General features: G+C 47.3%; 1 protein-coding gene across 1 annotated transcript in view; it reads right to left on the reverse strand.

Annotated features, from left to right (window-relative positions):
• LOC126235237 (kinesin-like protein KIF19) overlaps positions 1-19,360 on the reverse strand; it is a 605,478-nt gene that overhangs the window by 455,114 nt on the left and 131,004 nt on the right. Inside the window, exon 3 of the mRNA XM_049943969.1 lies at positions 11,057-11,380. Coding sequence (XP_049799926.1) covers positions 11,057-11,380 — 324 coding nt within the window. The remainder of the gene's footprint in view (positions 1-11,056; positions 11,381-19,360) is intronic.

Consider the following 19,360-nt stretch of genomic DNA (forward strand, 5'->3'; position numbering starts at 1 on the left):
GTCACCGCCAGACGCCGCACTTGCTAGGTGGTAGCCTTTAAATCGGCCGCGGTTCGTTAGTATACGTCGAACCCGCGTGTCGCCACTATCAGTGATTGCAGACCGAGCGCCGCCACACGGCAGGTCTAGACAGAGACTTCCTAGCACTCGCCCCAGTTGTACAGCCGACTTTGCTAGCGATGGTTCACTGCCTACTTACGTTCTCATTTGCCGAGACGATAGTTTAGCATAGCCTTCAGCTACGTCATTTGCTACGACCTAGCAAGGCGCCATTATCAGTTACTATTCATATTGTGAATCATGTACCGTCAAGACCGACGTTCATCATTAATGGATTAAAGTTAAGTATTCCACCAGCTACGTCCGTTATTCTAAAATCTAATTTCCTTGTCCTGTTCCAGACCTCACGCCAGCCTACGTGAGCTAAAACGCATGCATTTCGGCCTCCTTTAGTAAAACAGGGTTGGCTCTCCTGTCAACCACAACACACCCCACAAACAATCAACTGTCTCATCCTCCAGCTGTTGGGCGAGGTCACCCTAATGGGTGCATTTTCCTTCATCCTTTGGGCAGTATCTCTTTCTGCGCTGTCGACGATAATGGACTTCTTAGCTCGTTTGCGCCTGATATTCAGCACGGTAGCCAGTGCGTTGTGGTGGGGCCGCCATGTACCGTGTTGGTTGTAGCCAACTGACCACACAGGGATGGCTCTGCTGATGCCTGCGCCGTTAACTCCCAACATATTCAGAGGAGTAGATGCCTGTCACCCTGAGGCATTGGGACTCCTGGAAATGGCCATCCTGCCAGGTGGTCTTTGCTGCAGCTGGGTGGCTCATTGGGGGAGGGACCCTGGTCGGAGTGGGTGGCATCAGGTTGGATGACACGCCATGAAACATAGTACGTCATCTCTTGCTGGTGTTCAAACACCCGCAGTCTCTAAACAATCAAGGTCTAACTCCAATGTTAAGAAATACGACCCCAAATCGTCCCCCCCCCTCCACCCCTGGCACACCATGGAAGGAGCGCCAGGCTAAGGATGGCAGTGCAGCTTATTCACTCCAGTACTTCGTATATACGAGAGTTGATGAGGAATCTTTCTTGTCAATGAAACCTCAATAATTTTTTCATAATTTGGGGCCACAGTCATAATATATTTCTTTAAAGTCAGTACCACCATTGGAATGCTTTTTATCTGCAGTGTTACGTCACATGGTAATGATTTCGGCTTTAAAGTGCCATTATCATATTGATCCTTAGACAATGTGTCTAATATTCTATTTTAAGTAGGTCATCTTAGGCACTGTTAACATTAAAACACTTGATAATGGCATTTTAAAGCCGAAATCATGATCGTGTAATGTAGAACTGCAAATAAAAGACAGTTTAATGGCGGTACTGACTTAAAGAAATAAAACTTCAGTTTTTTGTAGAGCATGTAAAGGTCAAGTTTGAGGAGGTGGAGGTCTCGTCCAAAATGCGGTCAGGGTCAGTCTTGATCAAAACAGCATCCTCTGCCCAGTCATGGGCACTATTCGTCTGTGACAAGCTGCGAGATGTTTCTGTTTCTATCACGCCCAATAAGGGCTTTAATATGGTCCGGGGTATCATATTTCACAGGGACCTTCTTTTGCAGTCTAATGATGAATGGCGAGGTGCCCATTTCGTGTGGCGCGTCCTCCGGGGTCCGAGGGATAATCATGTTGCCACCGGTGCCTTTATCTTAGCCTTTGAGGGTGACACATTACCCGAGAAGGTCAAGGTGATGGTCTACCACTGTGACGTAAAGCCACGTGTCCCTCCCACGGCGCGGTGTTTTAAATGCTGAAAGTTCGGTCATATGTCTTCTCGCTGTGCTTCCAGAGTCACCTGTCGGGATTGTGGACGTCCTTCACATCCCAGTATTCCCTGTGCGCCGCATCCCGTCTCTGTCAGCTGCAGAGAGCACAATTCGCCTTGGTCGCCAGTCTGCAGGATTCTCCAGAAAGAAAGAAAAATAATGGAACACAAGACCCTCAACCGACAGACATACACTGAGGCTAAGAGAAAATAAGAGAAACTACATCCAGTGCATATGACATCAACCTACATTTCCGCTATGACAACGGTTCTACCATCTTCCGTTCTGCTGCATACAGTTGGCTCTCAGAGCTGTCAGATTCCACCTGCCCCCTTGATTGGGGGAGGGGGGCGGGGCACTTCCCTCGCTGTAGGTCGTGCACAACCTACTTCAGGAGCAACATCCCCCACCTCAACTATCGGGGACATCAGTCCCCACTTCTCAGCCAGAGAAGCGTAAGTCTTCTTAGGCTCCTCTCGCCATGAATGGATCTCTTGGGTAGCTCCCTTCCCAGGTTCCTACCAGTGGCAAAGCTGACACCCGCCAGTGGCTGAAGCAACCATAGGCAGCTGGTCATAGGGCTTCACGGTCCTCCTCAGACCCTGAGACTAAATCAGTGAAACCCTCCCAGCCAGACAAACCTAAGGAGCAGCGAGAGAAACCTGTTATGAAAAAGACCCCCAAGAACCAAGGCACTGCGATGGTACCCACACTGCCACTACCTGCAAGTTCTGTGGCTGAAGATGAAGTGGAGATTCTGGCGTCTGCTGAGGACCTAGACCTTGCTGGGCCCTCAGACACAATAGATGTCGATCGCACAGGTATTCATCTGGTGGGAGCAAGTGAGCCTGAGGCGTAGACTGCCTCATTAAGTGTTTCATGCCTTCCCAGTTTCACGATCAGGTCACGTAATCCTCCAGTGTAACTGCGGCGGTTTTCTCCACCACCTGGATGAGATATGGCAACTGGAAGTATGTAGTGAACGTGTGCCCCTTCAAACCATTCTTGGAGCTGTGGCTATCAGGATGAGGACGACACAGGAAATAACTGTCTGCAATATATATCTTCCTCCAGATGGTGCAGTACCCCTGAACGTATTGGCTGCACTGATTGATCAGCTTCCTAAACCTTTCCTACTTTTGGGATATTGTAATATGCATATCCCCTTGTGGGGTGGTGCGATGCTTACTGGCCGATGTAGGGAGGTCGAAAATTAACTGTCATATCTCGACCTCTGCCTCTCAAATACAGGTGCCCCCACACACTGTGTGGCACATGGCACATATTCGGCCATTGATCTCTCGGTTTGCAGTCCTGGCCTTCTCTCATCTATCCACTGGAGATCACATGACGACCTGTGTGATAGTGACCACTTCTCCATCTTCCTGTCACTCCCCCGGAGTCGTGTCCATGGACGCCTACCCATATGGGCTTTAAAAAAGACAGACTGGGAAGCCTTCACCTTTGCTGTCACCGTTGAATCTCCTCCACGTGGTGCCATCGATGTTATCGTTGAGCAGGTCACTACAACGATCGTTTCTGCGGCGGAAAACGCGATCGCCCGTTCTTTAGGGTGCCCCTTGCGAAATAAGAGTCCCTTGGCGGTCGCCAGAAATCGCTGAAGCAATTAAAGGCAAACGGCGTCGGCGAGCTCTACAGCGACATAAGCAGCACCCTTCCCTAGAGCACCGTGCCCGCGTTCGCCAGCTTATAAAACGACGGTAACAGGAGTGTTGGGAGAGGTATGTGTCGACCATTGGGTGCCACACGTCACCTTCCCAAGTCTGGACGAAGATCAGACGTGTTTTTGGGTACCAGATCCCAACAAGTATCCCTGGCATTAACATCAATAGCGTGTTATTCACCGACGCAAACGCGATTGGCGATTGCCGAGCACTTTCCTGAGCACTATGCTTGTGTCTCTGCATCGGAGAACTACCCCCCCCCCCCACACACATCCCTTCGCAGCCACAAAGGGTGGATGGAAAGGAAAGTCCTCTCGTTCACTACACACCACAGTAAACCCTATAATGCTCCATTTACACAGCTCCTCGGCCGGATTGGATCCAAAGTCAGATGTTTAAGCATCTCTTGTCTGACTACAAGCGACTTCTCTTCGTCATCTTCAACTCGATCTGGTGTGATGGCATCTTTCCGTCGCAGTCGCGGGAGGGCACCGTCATTCAGGTGCTCAAACACGGTCAAAACTCACTTGATGTGGACAGTTACCAGCCCATCAGCCTCACCAACTTTCTTTGTAAGCTGCTGGAACGTATAGTGTGTCGGCCATTGGGTTGGGTCCTGGAGTCACGTGGCCTACTGGCTCCATGTCAGGGAGGCTTCCGAAAGGGTCACCCTACCACTGATAATCTTGTGTCCCTCGAGTCTGCCAACTGTACAGCCTTTTCCAGACGACAACAGCTGGTTACCACCTTTCTTGACGTACATAAAGGATACGACATGACCTGGCGACATCATATCCTTGTCACATTGTATGAGTGGGGTCTCCAGGCCCCCAACTCCCAATTTTAATTAAAACTTGCTGTCGCTCCATACTTTCCATGTCAAAGTCGGTGCCTGCCATAGTTCCCCCAATATTCAGGAGAATGGCATTCCGCAAGGCTCCGTATTCAGTGACCCTCAGTTGTAGGGCCGTCTGTCTCGCCTTCTGTGTATGCGGAAGAATTCTGCGTTTCGTACTGCTTCTCCAGTACTGGTGTTGCTGAGCGGTGCCTACAGGGAACCATTCACAAGGCCCAGTCATGGCCTCTAGCCCACGGCTTCCAGTTTTCAGCCACGAAGTCGTGTGTTATGCATTTCTGTCGGCGTCGCACTGTTCATCCAGAACCAGAACTTTACCTTAATGACGATCCACTCACCGTAGTGGAGACATATCGATTCTTAGGACTGGTTTTCGACGCCTGATTGAATTGGCTGCCTCACCCTAGTCAGCTTAAGCGGAAGTGCTGGCAACACCTGAATGCCCTCCGCTGGCTGAGCAACACCAACTGGCGTGCAGATCGCTCGACGTTGCTGCAGCTCTACAGAGCCTTTGTTCAATCCCGCCTTGATTATGGGAGTCTGGTTTATGATTCGGCGGCGCCCTCAGCATTGGATTTACTCGACCCAGTGCACCACTGTGGTGTTCGCCTAGCGATGGTAGCTTTTAGAACGAGTCCGGTGACCAGTGTCCTGGTGGAGGTAGGAGTCCCTCCATTGAAGGTTAGGAATGCACAACTGCTCGCCAGTTACGTTGCACACATTCGTAGTTCTCCTGTGCATTTGAATTACTGTCTCCTTTTCCCAATCATGGCAGTTCATCTCCTGCATCTACATCTACATCTACATGGATACTCTGCAAATCACATTTAAGTGCCTGGCAGAGAGTTCATCGAACCACCTTCACAATTCTCTAATTATTCCAATCTCGTACAGCGTGCGGAAAGAACGAAAACCTATATCTTTCCTTACAAGCTCTGATTTCCCTTATTTTATCATGGTGATCGTTTCTACCTATGTAGGTCGGTGTCAACAAAATATTTTCGCATTCGGAAGAGAAAGTTGGTGATTGGAATTTTGTGAGAAGATTCCGTCGCAACGAAAAACGTCTTTGTTTTTATGATGTCTAACCCACTTTCTGTATCATTTCTGTGACACTCTCTCCCACATTTCCCGATAATATAAAACGTGCTGCCCTTCTTTGATTTTTTTCGATGTACTCCGTCAGTCCTATCTGGTAAGGACCCCACACCGCGCAGCAGCATTCTAAAAGCGGACGGACAAGCGTAGTGTAGGCAGTCTCCTTAGTAGATCTGTTACATTTTCTAAGTGTCCTGCCAATAAAACGCAGTCTTTGGTTAGCCTTCCCACAACGTTTTCTATTTGTTCCTTCCAATATAATTTGTTCGTAATTCTAATAACTAGGTATTTCGTTGAATTTACGGCTTTTAGAATAGACTGATTTATCGTGTAACGGAGGTTTAACGAATTCGTTTTAGCACTCATGTGGATGACCTCACACTTTTCGTTATTTAGGGAGAACTGCCAATTTCCGCACCATTCAGATATCTTTTCTAAATCCTTTTGCTATTTGTTTTCGATCTTATGATGACTTTATTAGTCGATAAACTACAGCGTCATATGCAAACAACCTAAGACGGCTGCTCAGATTGTCTCCCAAATCGTTTATATAGATAAGGAACAGCTAAGGGCCTATGACACTACTTCTGTTTTAGTCGATGACTTACCGTCAATTACTACCTTTCTGACGGGAAATCACAAATCCAGTCACATAACTGAGACGATATTCCATAAGCACACAATTTCACTACAGGCCGCTAGTGTGGTACTGTGCCAAAAGCCTTCCGGAAATCCAAAAATACGGAATCGATCTGAAATCCCTTGTCAATAGCACTCAACAATTCACGCGAATGAAGAGCTAGTTATGTTTCAGAAGACCGATGTTTTCCAAACCCATGTTGACTGTGTGTCAATAGACCGTTTTCTTCGAGATAATTCATAATGTTTGAACACAAAATTTGTTCCAAAATCCTGCTGCATACCGACGTTGACGATATGGGCCTGTAATTTAGTGGATTACTCCTACTAACTTTCTTGAATATTGATGTGACCTGTACAACTTTCCAGTCTTTGGATACGGTTCTTGATTGTTAAGTATGGAGCTAATGCATCAGCGTACTCCCAAAGGTATGTAATTGGTATACAGTCTGGACCAGAAGACTTGCTTTTATTAAGTGATTTAAGTTCCTTCACTACTCCGAGGATATTTACTTCTACGATACTCATGTTGGCAGCAGTTCTCGATTCGAATTCTGGAACATTTACTTTGTCCTCTTTTGTGAAGGCATTTGGGAAGGCTGTGTTTACTGCTTCTGCTTTGGCAATACTGTCTTCGACATTATCTCCATTGCTATCGCGCAGAGAAGGCATTAATTGTTTCTTGCCGCTAACATACTTCACATACGACCAGAACCTCTTTGGATTTGCTGCCAGGTTTCGAGACAAAGTTTCGTTGTGGAAACTGTTATTGGCATCTCGCATTGAAGTCCGCGCTAAATTTCGAGCTTTGTAAAAGATCGTCAAACTTGGGGATATTGCGTCTGTTTAAATTTGGCATGTTTGTTTCGTTGTTTCTGCATCAATGTTCTAACCCGTTTTGTGTACCAAGGACGTTCAGCTCCGTCGTTTGTTAATTTATTTGGTATAAATCTTCCAATTGCTGCCGATACTATTTCTTTGACTTCAAGCCACATCTGGTCTACACTTACAGTATTAATTTGGAATGAGTGGATATTGTCTCTCAGGAAGACGTCATGTGAATTTTTATCTGCTTTTTCTAATAGATATATGTTTCGCTTATTTTTGGAGGATTTGGGGATTACAATATTCAGTCTCGCTACGACAACTCTGTGTTCACTAATCCCTGTAACAGTTTTGATGCTCGTTATTAACTCAGGATTATTTGTTGCTAAGAGGTCAAGTGTGTTTTCACAACCGTTTACTATTCGCGTGGGCTCATGTACTAACTGCTCGAAATAATTTTCAGAGAATGCGTTTAGCACGATTTCGGATGATATTTTATGCGTACCTCCGGAATTAAACATGTATTTTCGCCAACATATCGAGGGTAAATTAAAGTCACAACCAACTATTATGGTATGAGTCGGGTACGTGTTTGAAATCAGACCCAAGTTTTCTTTGAACCTATCAGCAACTGTATCATCTGAATTGGGAGGTCGGTAAAAGGATCCAATTATTATTTTATTCCGGTCGCCAACAATGACCTCTGCCCATACTAACTCACAGGAAGCATCTATTTTAATTTCGCGACAAGTTAAACTACTTCTGACAGCAACAAACACGCCACCGCCAACCGTGTTTAGCCTATCCTTTCGGAACACTGTTAGGTTCTTCGCAAAAATTTCGGATGAGTTTATATCCGCCAGCTTTTATATCAGCCAGTTTTCAGTGCGTATAAAGATATCAGTTCTTTCTATTTAGCGCTTGGAGCTCTGGTACTTTTCCAAAACAGCTACGAAAATTTACAACTATTATACCAATGGTTCATGTATCTACGTTCTTCCTGTGTTCGGCCTGCAACCTTTGTGACTAAAGCCCTTATTGTGTTTTCCCGAGATCCTCTAACCTAAAAAACCTCCCAGTCCACGTCACACAGCCCCTGCTACCCATGTAGCCGCCTACTGCGTATAGTGGACACCTGACCTATTCAGCGGAACCCGAAACCCAACCAGCCTTTGGCGCAAGTCAAGGAATCTGGAGCCTACACGGTCGCAGAACCGTCTGAGCCTCTGATTCAGACCCTCTACTCGGCTCAGTACCAGAGGTCCGCGATCGGTCCTGTCGACTATTGCAAATGGTCATCTCTGCTTTGATCTTGGAAGCAAGGCTGGCAGCCTTTACCACTTCTGTTAGCGGCTCAAAACCAGAGAGAATCTCTTCTGATCCAAAGTGATACACATCATTGGTACCGACGTGAGCAACCACCTGCAGTTGGCTATACCCTGTGCTCGTCATGGCATCCGGCAGGATCCTTTCCACATCTGGAATGATTCCACCCAGTATGCACATGGAGTGCACATTGGTTTTCTTATCCTTCTTGTCAGCCAAGTCCCTAAGAGGCCCCATGACGCGCCTAACGTTGGAGCTCCCAACTAGCAATAATCCCACCCTCTGTGATTGCCCGGATCTTGCTAGCTGAGTGGTTTCCTCTGAAACAGGACACGCAACAGCATCTGGCTCAGGGACTGTGTCAGCCACAGACAGCACCTGGAACCTGTTTGTCGGACAAACCGGGGAGGCCTTACTTGCGGCCGCCTGGGAAGTCTTTCGCCGCCTGCTTCGCCCCGGGGCGACCTCCCACTTGACCACAGGTGAGGGGTCAACCTCAGTGCCAGCAGTAACTGGTTTGGCTACTGGCGAGGACCGATCGGAGGACTCTGACGTGCTGGACGTCCGTTGTATCCCCACGGCCGGCTCACAACAGAGGTGCCCATCCACTGCAGCCTTAAGCTGTGTAACTGAAGCCATCACAGCCTGAAGCTGAGAACGAAGCGTCACCAACTCGGCTCGCATCCGCACACAACAATCGCAGTCCCTGCCCATACTGAAGACCGTGGAAAACTAACCTATGCAGATAAACTGACTATCGGCACGTGCTGCGCAACTCTACTGTAGACCCTGACGAAAACGCAGGAACTATGTCTAATAATTCGCAGAGCTTCAAAAGCCTAACTACTGAAGCACTCAGGTGAAAACAAATAATTCGCCCCTGATTAGGAACTTTTAATATGTCACGAAATCGGTTTACTTTCAGACACAAACGAAAAGGCAAGAACTGTGGCTATAGATATTAAATTTACACTCAGAAACACAAGAAACTAAACTGTTAAAGCACACAGATGATGTAATAAAATTCGCTCCTGGTTAGGAACCCGTAAATAGGTCAGGGCTTATGACTATGGTTCGCATCTGGTCCCTTCTGTCAGAAGTCCTTCCCGTTACCACCTCTCCTCGAGGTCCATTCACGTACACCTCCACGATGTACACCTAGGCTGCAGATTCTTCTGTACCATGGCCCTAAGAACTCCGTTAACGCTGCGGCTCTACGCTATCACTTACTCTCGATTCTGGACGTGTACCGGGGCCATGAAGTGGTTTACACCGAAGGCTGAATGGCTGATGGTCACGTAGGCTTTGCGTATGTTCATGGAGGACATACTGAACAGCACTCCTTGCCAGATGGCTGCAGTATTTTCACTGTAGAGCTGGCCATACCTCATGCTCTTGAGCACATCCCCTCATGCCCTGGTGAGTCATTTCTCCTGTGTAGAGACTCCTTGAGCAGCCTACAAGCTATCAATCAGTGCTACCCTCGCCATCCTTAGGTAGCGTTCATTCAGGAGTCCTTCTGTGCCATGGAGTGGTCCCGTCGTTCAGTGATGCTTGTGTGGAACCTAGGACATGTCGGAATCCCAGGCAACGAACTTACCGACAGACTGGCCAAACAAACTATGCAGAAACCGCTTATGGAGATGGGGATCTGCCAAACCGACCTGCGTTCTGTCTTATGCCACGGGGTTTTAGGCTTTGGGAGATGGAATGGCATAGCACTACGCACAACAAACTGCATGTCATTAAGGAGACTACAGATGTGTGGAAGTCTTCCATGCAGTCCTCTCAAAGGGAATCAGTTGTCCTCTGCCAGCTCTGCATTGGCCAGACGTGGCTAATGCATGGTTACCTCCTCCATCGCAAGGACCTACCTCGTTGTCACTGTGGCTCACAAAAAACGGTTGTCCACCTCTTGCTGGACTGCCCACTTTTAGCCACTCTGTTGCAGACTTCCAACTTTCCCAGCACCCTACCTTCGGTGTTGGGCGACAATGCCTCAACAACAGCTTTAGCTTTACGTTTTATTCGTGAGGTTGGGTTTTATCATTTGATCTAAGTTTTAGTGCATGTCCTTTGTCCCTGTGTGTGTCCTCCACCCTAGTGCTTTTATGGTGGAGGTTTTAATGTGTTGCAGAGTGGCTGGCTTCTCCTTTTTATTCTCATGGTCAGCCAGCCATGGTAATCTGCTCCCTTATTTTGATCTCTTCTACATGTTTATGGCATCTCTCTGTGGTTTTCTTGTCCGATTTTGTCCAGTTAAGTGTTTGTTGCCCTTCTGTCATTCTTGTAGTTTTCTCCTTTCTTCCAGCTGTGTTTTGTATGTCTCTATTATTTTACTTCAACCCTTGTGGAATTGTTTTAATCGGAACGAGAGACTGATGACGTAGCAGTTTGGTCTCTCCCCACCCCCTTTTTAAACCAAGCAACCAACCAACTGGTTCTCTAAATTTTCTCAATACTGCCATCGAAAAGAATATTGCCTTCCCTCCAGTAATTTCCATCAGAGTTCCCGAATTATCCCTGTAACGCATGCGGTTTTTTTCCCCCTAACCTACCGGTAACAAATTTAGCAGCGCGCCTCTGAACTGCTTCAAGGTGTTCCTTTAATCCGACATGTCGCATATCCCAAACACTCGAACAGTACTCAAAAATGGGTCGCCCTAGTGTCCTATATACGGTCTCCTTTACAGCAGAACCACAGTTGGCATTCGTGCTGCACATTCAGGCAGCATACTGAGAAACAGTAACAGATGCGGTGAGTGCGACGGGCCCGCGACGGGTACTCACGGAGTAGGCGGGGTCCCTGGCGACGCCCTGGAAGAGCTGGTCGAGCGCGCGCACCATGATGCCGGGGCTGGCCGGCCGGCCCAGCATGGTGTGCGTCTTGCCGGAGCCGGTGGCCCCGTACGCGAACACGGCGGCGTGGTAGCCGCGCAGCACGTCGCCCACCAGCGGCGCCACCGTCGCCTCGAACACGTGCTGCTGCGTCGCCTGCTCGCCCAGCACGCGGTCGAACGTGTAGCCGCGCTCCGCCGCGCCCTGCGCCTGCGACTGCGACTGCGGCTGCGACTGCCGCGGCTGGCCGCTCTGCGCGTCCTCCAGCACCACCGTCTGCAACACCGAGGCACCGCCGCCGCTGAAGCACGTTCTGCACGGGACGTGCGAGCTTGCACCCGTGACGCACCGGTTCCGCCGGCTTCTGCCGTGTAGACGGGGCCACTTGCACGATCCACAGAACATCAAAAATGGAGAAGCGCAACTCCCGTGGTAAAAGAGGGAACCACAGACCGATAGCAGCGCCTCTAGTCGTATGGACATGAACTAAAAGAGGATGAACATTGCGGGTTGCATCCATCCTAGCTTATGTACGTTGCCGGCTTTCTTTTGCTTTTACTTTTCTTACCTCAGTTCTCTGCCGTGCTATGTAATTATTTTGGCTAGTATAACAATAAAATAATTTAAACACAGCTGTAGCACATTGCAATACGGCAGTGACAACCTATTATTCAGGAATATTTGTAGTCCAATTTAGCTGCAACAATTTTATTTAGCTTCAGTTATTTAAACTGTGGTGTCACCGCCAGACACCACACTTGCTAGGTGGTAGCCTTTAAATCGGCCGCGGTCCCCTAGTATACGTCGGACCCGCGTGTCGCCACTGTCAGTGATTGCAGACCGAGCGCCACCACACGGCAGGTCTAGAGAGACTTTCTAGCACTCGCCCCAGTTGTACAGCCGACGTTCATAGCAGTGGTTCACTGACAAATTACGCTCTCATTTGCCGAGACGATAGTTAGCATAGCCTTCAGTTACGTCATTTGCTACGACCTAGCAAGGCGCCATTACCAGTTATATTGAGCTTGTTATCAAACCTGTACCGTCAAGAGCAATGTACACCAATTATGGATTAAAGTTAAGTATTACATCATCTACGTACTTTATTTGCAATTCTCAAGACATTGTCCTGCTCCAGACCTCACGCCAGTCAGCGTGTAATTAAACGCGTGCATTTCAGCCTCCTCTAGCAACACGGTGTTGGCTCTTCTGCCAACACTTCATAAACTACAAGCTTGTTTCGACTTTCTGTCAGTTTAAAGTGTTGCTTCTAGTTCTTATGACGCGCAATACATCCTGGAGCTTTTATATGTTGATAGAAATCAATATAAGTGTGTCAGTTTTCAAATCTATTTTTGACGTTTGCTTCTCACAGTCGCTGCTCCTATGATGTTTTCTTGAGCAGCAGCTGTCAGGAGCAAACGTCAAGAATAGACTTTCAAACTAACACACTTATATTGCTTTCTATCAACATATATGATGTCTCTCGATCTTCCACCATAATCTAGTCCATCAACATGAGGTCGCAAATATGAGGTAGCTACGGAGGTGGAAACGTGGGTTCTACTATGCCAAGACTGCTTGGTAGCTACAACAGGAAAACACAATTAATTAGCAGGAGAACAAAATAAGAAACTATTTATTACTTAACTTTGCGGTAGCCATAATCAGTTGGTTGACAATTATACACTACTAGCCATAAAAATTGCTACACCAAGAAGAAATGCAGATGATAAACGGGTATTCATTGGAAAAATATATTATATTATAACTGACATGTAATTATATTTTCACGCAATTTGGGTGCATAGATCCTGAGAAATTAGTACCCAGAACAACCACCTCTGGCAGTAATAACGGTCTTGATACGTCTGGGCATTGAGTCAGAGCTTGGATGGCGTGTACAGGTACAGCTGCCCATGCAGCTTCGATACCAAAGTTCATGAAGAGTAGTCACTGGCGTATTGTGACGAGCCAGTTGCTCGGCCACCATTGACTAGATGTTTTCAATCGGTGAGAGATCTGGAGAATGTGCTGGCCAGGGCAGCAGTCGAACATTTTCTGTATCCAGAAAGGACCGTACAGGACCTGCAACATGCGGTCGCGCATTATTCTGCTGAAATGTAGGGTTTCGCAGGGATCGAATGAAGGGTAGGGCCATGGTTCGCAACGCATCTGAAATGTAACGTCCACTGTCCAAAGTGCCGTCAGTGCGAACAAGAGGTGACCAAGACGTGTAACCAATGGCACCCCATACCATTAAGCCGGCTGATACGCCAGTATGGCGATGACGAATACACGCTTCCAATGTGCGTTCACCGCGACGTCGTCAAACACGGGTGCGACCATCATGATGCTGTAAACAGAACCTGGATTCATCCGAAAAAATGACGTTTTGCCATTCGTGCACCCAGGTTCGTCGTTGAGTACACCATCGCAGGCGCTCCTGTCTGTGATGCAGCGTCAAGGGTAACCACAGCCATGGTCTCTGAACTGATAGTCCATGCTGCTGCAGACGTCCTCGAACTGTTCGTACAGATGGTTGTTGTCTTGCAAACGTCCCCATCTGTTGACTCAGGGATCGAGACGTGGCTGCACGATCCGTTACAGCCATGTGGATAAGATGCCTGTCATCTCGACTGCTAGTGATAGTAGTGGTCTGGAAGGAACTACGTTGCTTGTTGCCTCTTCTCTCATATAGTTGTAGTTCGTTCATCTTATGAATGGTTAACGCGTGGAACACCTGCTACAAGCATTCAATGGTATTTAAACAATAAATGCTTGCATGAGGAAGTGAATGAAAATCAGTGATCCAGATCTGTCTGGAACTGCTCTTAAAAAATATGTTCTTGTTCTCTCGCACAGCACTCGCACATGAACCATAACGTGTCTTCTCCCGAAAAGGAAAACGTGAGTTAATACAGTAAATTATCATTGGCGACAGAAAAGTAACATTTCTATTGGTTTGTCCATGATTTCCAGATTTTTATAGTGAGGTTGCTTACACATGTATTTGACTAAGTTTCACATAAACTACACGAAAACAACCAAACACAGGGCCACTGAGTCCGTCTAAAATACAATTAGTTATAGTAATCATTACAAAAGGACATAAAATACTGGATAGCCACGAAAAGTAAATTTAAACCGTTCGGTACACTTGCTGGAAGTTGGCAACAAAAACAGCAGACACGTAGAGCAGACGACGAAACAGGCATGTATCGTGTAACTGCTTTTTTGTAGCTGGACCGTCTGTCACGTGGAGCCCTGCAGTAGATGACGACTTTCTTGTTCGTATCGACGTTCCGTGTAAAACAGGCCTTACGAAATACTTTTCCATGTAAGCGACGTGTCATCTGCGCCTTCGACCCCCTTCCCCCACTCCTTCGGCTTCTACTCATTGTGCGCAGCTCACAAGTACAGGGGGAACATTAAAGAAACCGACAAGCTGCAGGGATGGATTCCTGACTGAAAATGGAGGAAAAAAGGTCCTCAGAACTTGTGTCCCAAAATGGACGGTGTGCGTGCAACGACAACAAATCGTCCCGGAACACAGTAGAGAGCTGCATCAGACCCACGTCACAACAGATGGTCAAAGTGACCTCGAAGGGATGCAAGGCACCCGTTCGCACGCCGCATCATGGATTGCCGCACTCTTTCGCACGTTCTGGTTTCTTTCCTAATAGCGTCACAGGCGCCGTGAACACGATGTTGAAGGGTCTGTATTTCCGGAACTGGTACAGTGTACACAACACTTTTCCGAGTCTCCTGGGGGTTTAAGTCCAGTGATTTGGCAGACCATGCTACAGCGCCTCTGCGTCCTGACCTCCGGGGAAGGTAATGCTGATGTGTCGGCGAACTGTAAGGCGAAAGTGGGGTGATGCTCTGTCGTGCAGGAACCACATAACCTGTCGTATTGCCAAAGGCCCACACTCAAGCAGCCCAGGCAGACTATTCCCCAGAAAGTCCAGATACATTCCTCCGCCGGGCGCTGTGGAATAATAACCGATCCATATATGCGGTCGTCAGAAATCTCTGCATACACATTGATGCTGAACTGATGCTGATCAAACACCTCAGCTATTCCCGAGGATCCTATGCAGCCGGCCGGTGTGGCCGAGCGGTTCTAGGCGCTACAGTCTGGAACCGCGCGACCGCTACGGTCGCAGCTTCGAATCCTGCCTCGGACATGGATGTGTGTGATGTCTTTAGATTAGTTAGGTTTAAGTAGTTCTAAGTTCTAGGGGATTGATGACCTCAGCAGTTAAGTCCCATAGCGCTCACAGCCATTTGAACCATTTGATCCTCTGCAGCCCGCAGATGACGATGACGCAGATTTATGATGTCAGCTCTGACAACGGTTGCTTCGTCGGTAAAGAGGACTGATGACAGAACTCCCATCATTGTGATGGTCTACTGCAAAAGGCATCGACATATTCTTTCGCATAGAGGGAAATCCACTACTGATAATCCTTGCACACATTGTAGGTGAAAGCAATAGTAGCGATTGTCATGCAGGAAGCACATAATCATACTTTGGTTTACACCATATTGGTGGGCCTGTTGCCGGGAGAGATGCTTGGAACTAGTTATTATTTATTTATTTAATCGTGGCCAAGCCATAGACAACCAACATATTACATATACACACAAATACAAATACAATACACATATGTATAAATAAAACAAACCCAAAATGGGGAGTCACATTACAATATAAAGACAAACATAGTATATATATCATATCACGTCTCGCCAAAATTCAGCGCATTTAACTGCCACTGCCGTAGCGTTTGCCAGATCTTCTTTCCTGCACACTTCCGCCATGTTGCTGCATCCAGGAGGTGGTCCATTGTTTGGGTCTGTCCGCACTGGCACGTGTCCGTCCCGTCTCGGTATCCCCATTTACACATGTTTACGTTGCATCTGGCCACCCCAGTTCGTAGGCGGTTGAGGGTTCTCCATAATGGCCATTTTAGTTCATTTCCAGAGGCCAATTGTTCGTTGGGTGAGATTAGAGGTGCCTGGTCTCCCGTAGGCAGTGTTGCTTTCCATTTTGACAATCTGGCCTTTTGTTTTGAGGTTTCGAGCGGTTGAACTGAGGTGAGGAAACTCCGTCATGATTTGAGACGTGTGTGTGTGGAGGGTTTTGTCCTAAGAGAGGATGGCGCTGGTCGCGCAGCTGCTTGAGGCGCTCTTCTTCGCTTGCTATAGCTCGTCTGATGTTGGGTGGAGCTATGCCACTAAGCAAATAAAGTTGGCTAACCGGGGTGGGTCTTAGGCATCCCGTGATTACGCGACAGTCATCGTTCAGTAGAGGAACCACTTGTTTCGCATGCGCTGATCTTTCCCAAACTGGGGCAGCGTATTCAGCAACCGAGTAGCAGAGTGCAAGTGCCGACGTACGTAAAGTATGTGGGTCGGCACCCCATTTTGTGGAGGTGAGCTTACTCAGGAGGTTGATTCTTGTTGATGGTTTGCCCCTGACCTTGTCTACATGATGTCTGTAAGTAAGTGTGCGATCAAGGGTGACGCCTAAATAACAAGGAGTGATGCTGAACGCGATCCGTTGGTTGTTCCACGTGATGTTTAGGGTATGTTTGGCGTCTCGGTTTCGAAGATGGAATAGGCAGGATAATGTTTTTTCTGCGTTCGGGCATAGGCAGTTGGCTTCGTAGTATGGCGTTAGACCGTTGAGGGCATTCGTAAGGCTAATTTCTATGTCGTTAAAGTTCCGACCCTGCACGGCTATTGCAAGATCGTCAGCGTAAGCAAAGCTCCTAGTCCCTGGTGCAACTGGTTGATCATTCACATATATGTTGAAAAGAGTGGGTGCGAGGGCACTGCCTTGGGGTAGTCCATTTTTCTGGATACGCCATCGGCTTCGCTTCCCTCCTAGGTTTACGATGAACCGTCTGTTGCTGAGAAGAGTTGATATAATTTGTATCAGCCCGAAATCATTAGCCATAGCGTATATTTTAGTGAGCAGCAGTTTGTGATTTACAGTGTCGAAAGCGGATGAGAGGTCGACAAGTACGGCTCCAGTAATCAGACGGTTGTCGTACCCATGCTCTATGAACTGGGTAAGACTCAAGACCTGTCCAGTGCAAGTTTTCCCAGGGCGAAACCCCGCCTGTTCCGGAATTATCTGATGATCAATATTAGGCACAAGTCGATTCAGCAGCATGCGCTAGAACACCTTGTACAAGCAGAAAAGTAATGTTACCGGTCTGAAATTTTTTGGCTCATCCAATGTTTTGCCGGGTTTTGGAATGGCTATGACCTTGCCCTTTCTCCAGATTTTCGAGATGTTGTTTAGCCGGATACAGGTATTGAAAAGTAGGAGCAGCCAGTTTTTCGTGTACTCGCCAAATTTAAGGATCTGTTCATTCCTAAGGTCGTCTAGCCCTGCTGCTTTGCCAGGTTTCAGAGATTTAAGTGCGGACTCTAGCTCTTCGATGGTAAATGGACGGCTGTAGTAGCTCGTGTCACTTTCGCCACTTCTTATTGGGATGGTTTTTGCTGGAGTCTTCGTTTTCGCATTAAGAACGAGTTGGTGCGCTATTTGGTTGGCTGTTACTCTTGGTGCTTCCGATTGCTGCTTAGGGTCATTATTTAGCTTCTTAATTGTCTTCCAGGTAAGCCGGCTAGAATGTTTCATGTCTACACTTTTAATTAGATGTTGCCATTCTTCTCGGCGCTTCTCGATTAGCTGGTCGGTAAGTGCACTTGCAAGTTCAAGAGTTTCTTCAGAGAATGGGTTCTCCTCATACTTTTCCTTATATGCATCGTATAGTTGCCGGTTCTCTCAATATCCTGTAGAACCTAGTCCTCCAAATCTGGTGTTCGCATAGTTCGCCGCCTCACTGCACGTTCGTCTGTCTGAAAGGACCCACGATCACACAAACGTCCAAAAAAGGCTTGAAATATTGTGCGATGTGGTTGGTGTCTGTGAGGGTACTTATTTTAGTATAGCCGCCTGCTTCTCGACCGTTTCCATCTGCTTCGTCGTACACAAACATCACCTCGGATTGTTCCCGACATGAATACCGGACGATTTTGATCCTTACAGTATGCTGCATAATTCACACAACCTGCAACACACAAATAATGTTGGGCACATGGTCAGAGTGTCTTTCATTCGTCAGCGCGAAGCATTTTTATATTACCTTTTTTCCTCTATTTCTACTTAGGGATCCGTCCTTGCAGTTTCTCGCTTTTATTAATGTTCACCCTGTATAACAATCTCTGATATCGCGTTAGATGAAAATATTTGCTCCAAACAGTAAACCACTGAGATTTAGCATTTTGTATTGCTTTTTGGTATTCGGTTTGCTAAGGGCTACTTATCGACTGTCATTTTTTATTTGTAGTTCACTGTTAGCTATTGGAAATGTTCTGTGGCTAGGGCCTCCCGTCGGGTACACCATTCGCCTGGTGCACGTCTTTCGAGTTGACGCCACTTCGACGACTTGCGTGTCGATGGAGATGAAACGATGATGATAAGGGCAACACAACACCCAGTCTCTGAGCGGAGAAAATCTTCTGTTGCGCGGACCACTCAGCTACCAGGGGCAGACACTGTTAGCTATTTAAGTTTACATATTGTCATTTTGTCATTTGGCGATAATGAGTGGAGATATGGACGCTAGAAAATACAGTATCAAGAGGAGAAATGGGAACATTTCCAACATAATCTTCTGTTTGAGTTCAATAGAGGAGTGACACCAGCAATGGCAACCAGAAAGATATGCGCCGTATGTGGGGATAATGCTATTGGACAGAGAACGGCCAGAAAATGGTTTTCTCATTTTATGGAGGAATGTCTCTTCATTAGTGACTCTCCAAGTTCAGAAAGACCTTTGGGGTTTGATGGAGATCGTTTAAACACATTAATCCACAGTCATCCATGTCAGTGGACTCGAGAACTACAAATGTGATGAACTTTGATCATTCCACCATCATGCGACATTTTCATGCCATGGGGAAGGTTAAAAAACGGGCGTGAGGGTACCATATGCTCCAAGCCAAAGTTAGAAAAATCAGCGGGAGACCGTGTGTACATCTCTATTTGCTTGTCATCGCTTGGCGCGTGAACAACAGCTACAACCCCTACCCTGTATCATTAACAGTGACAAGAAATGGTGAATTTATGCTAACGTAACGAAAAGAAAGGAATGGTTGAGCCCAAACAAAGCAGCAATTCCCCGTTCAAACACGAGTGTGCATCCAGAAAAGATAATATTACACATCTGG

The sequence above is a fragment of the Schistocerca nitens genome, chromosome 2 (assembly GCF_023898315.1).
Source record: "Schistocerca nitens isolate TAMUIC-IGC-003100 chromosome 2, iqSchNite1.1, whole genome shotgun sequence".
In the NCBI taxonomy this organism is placed as follows: Eukaryota; Metazoa; Arthropoda; class Insecta; order Orthoptera; family Acrididae; genus Schistocerca; species Schistocerca nitens.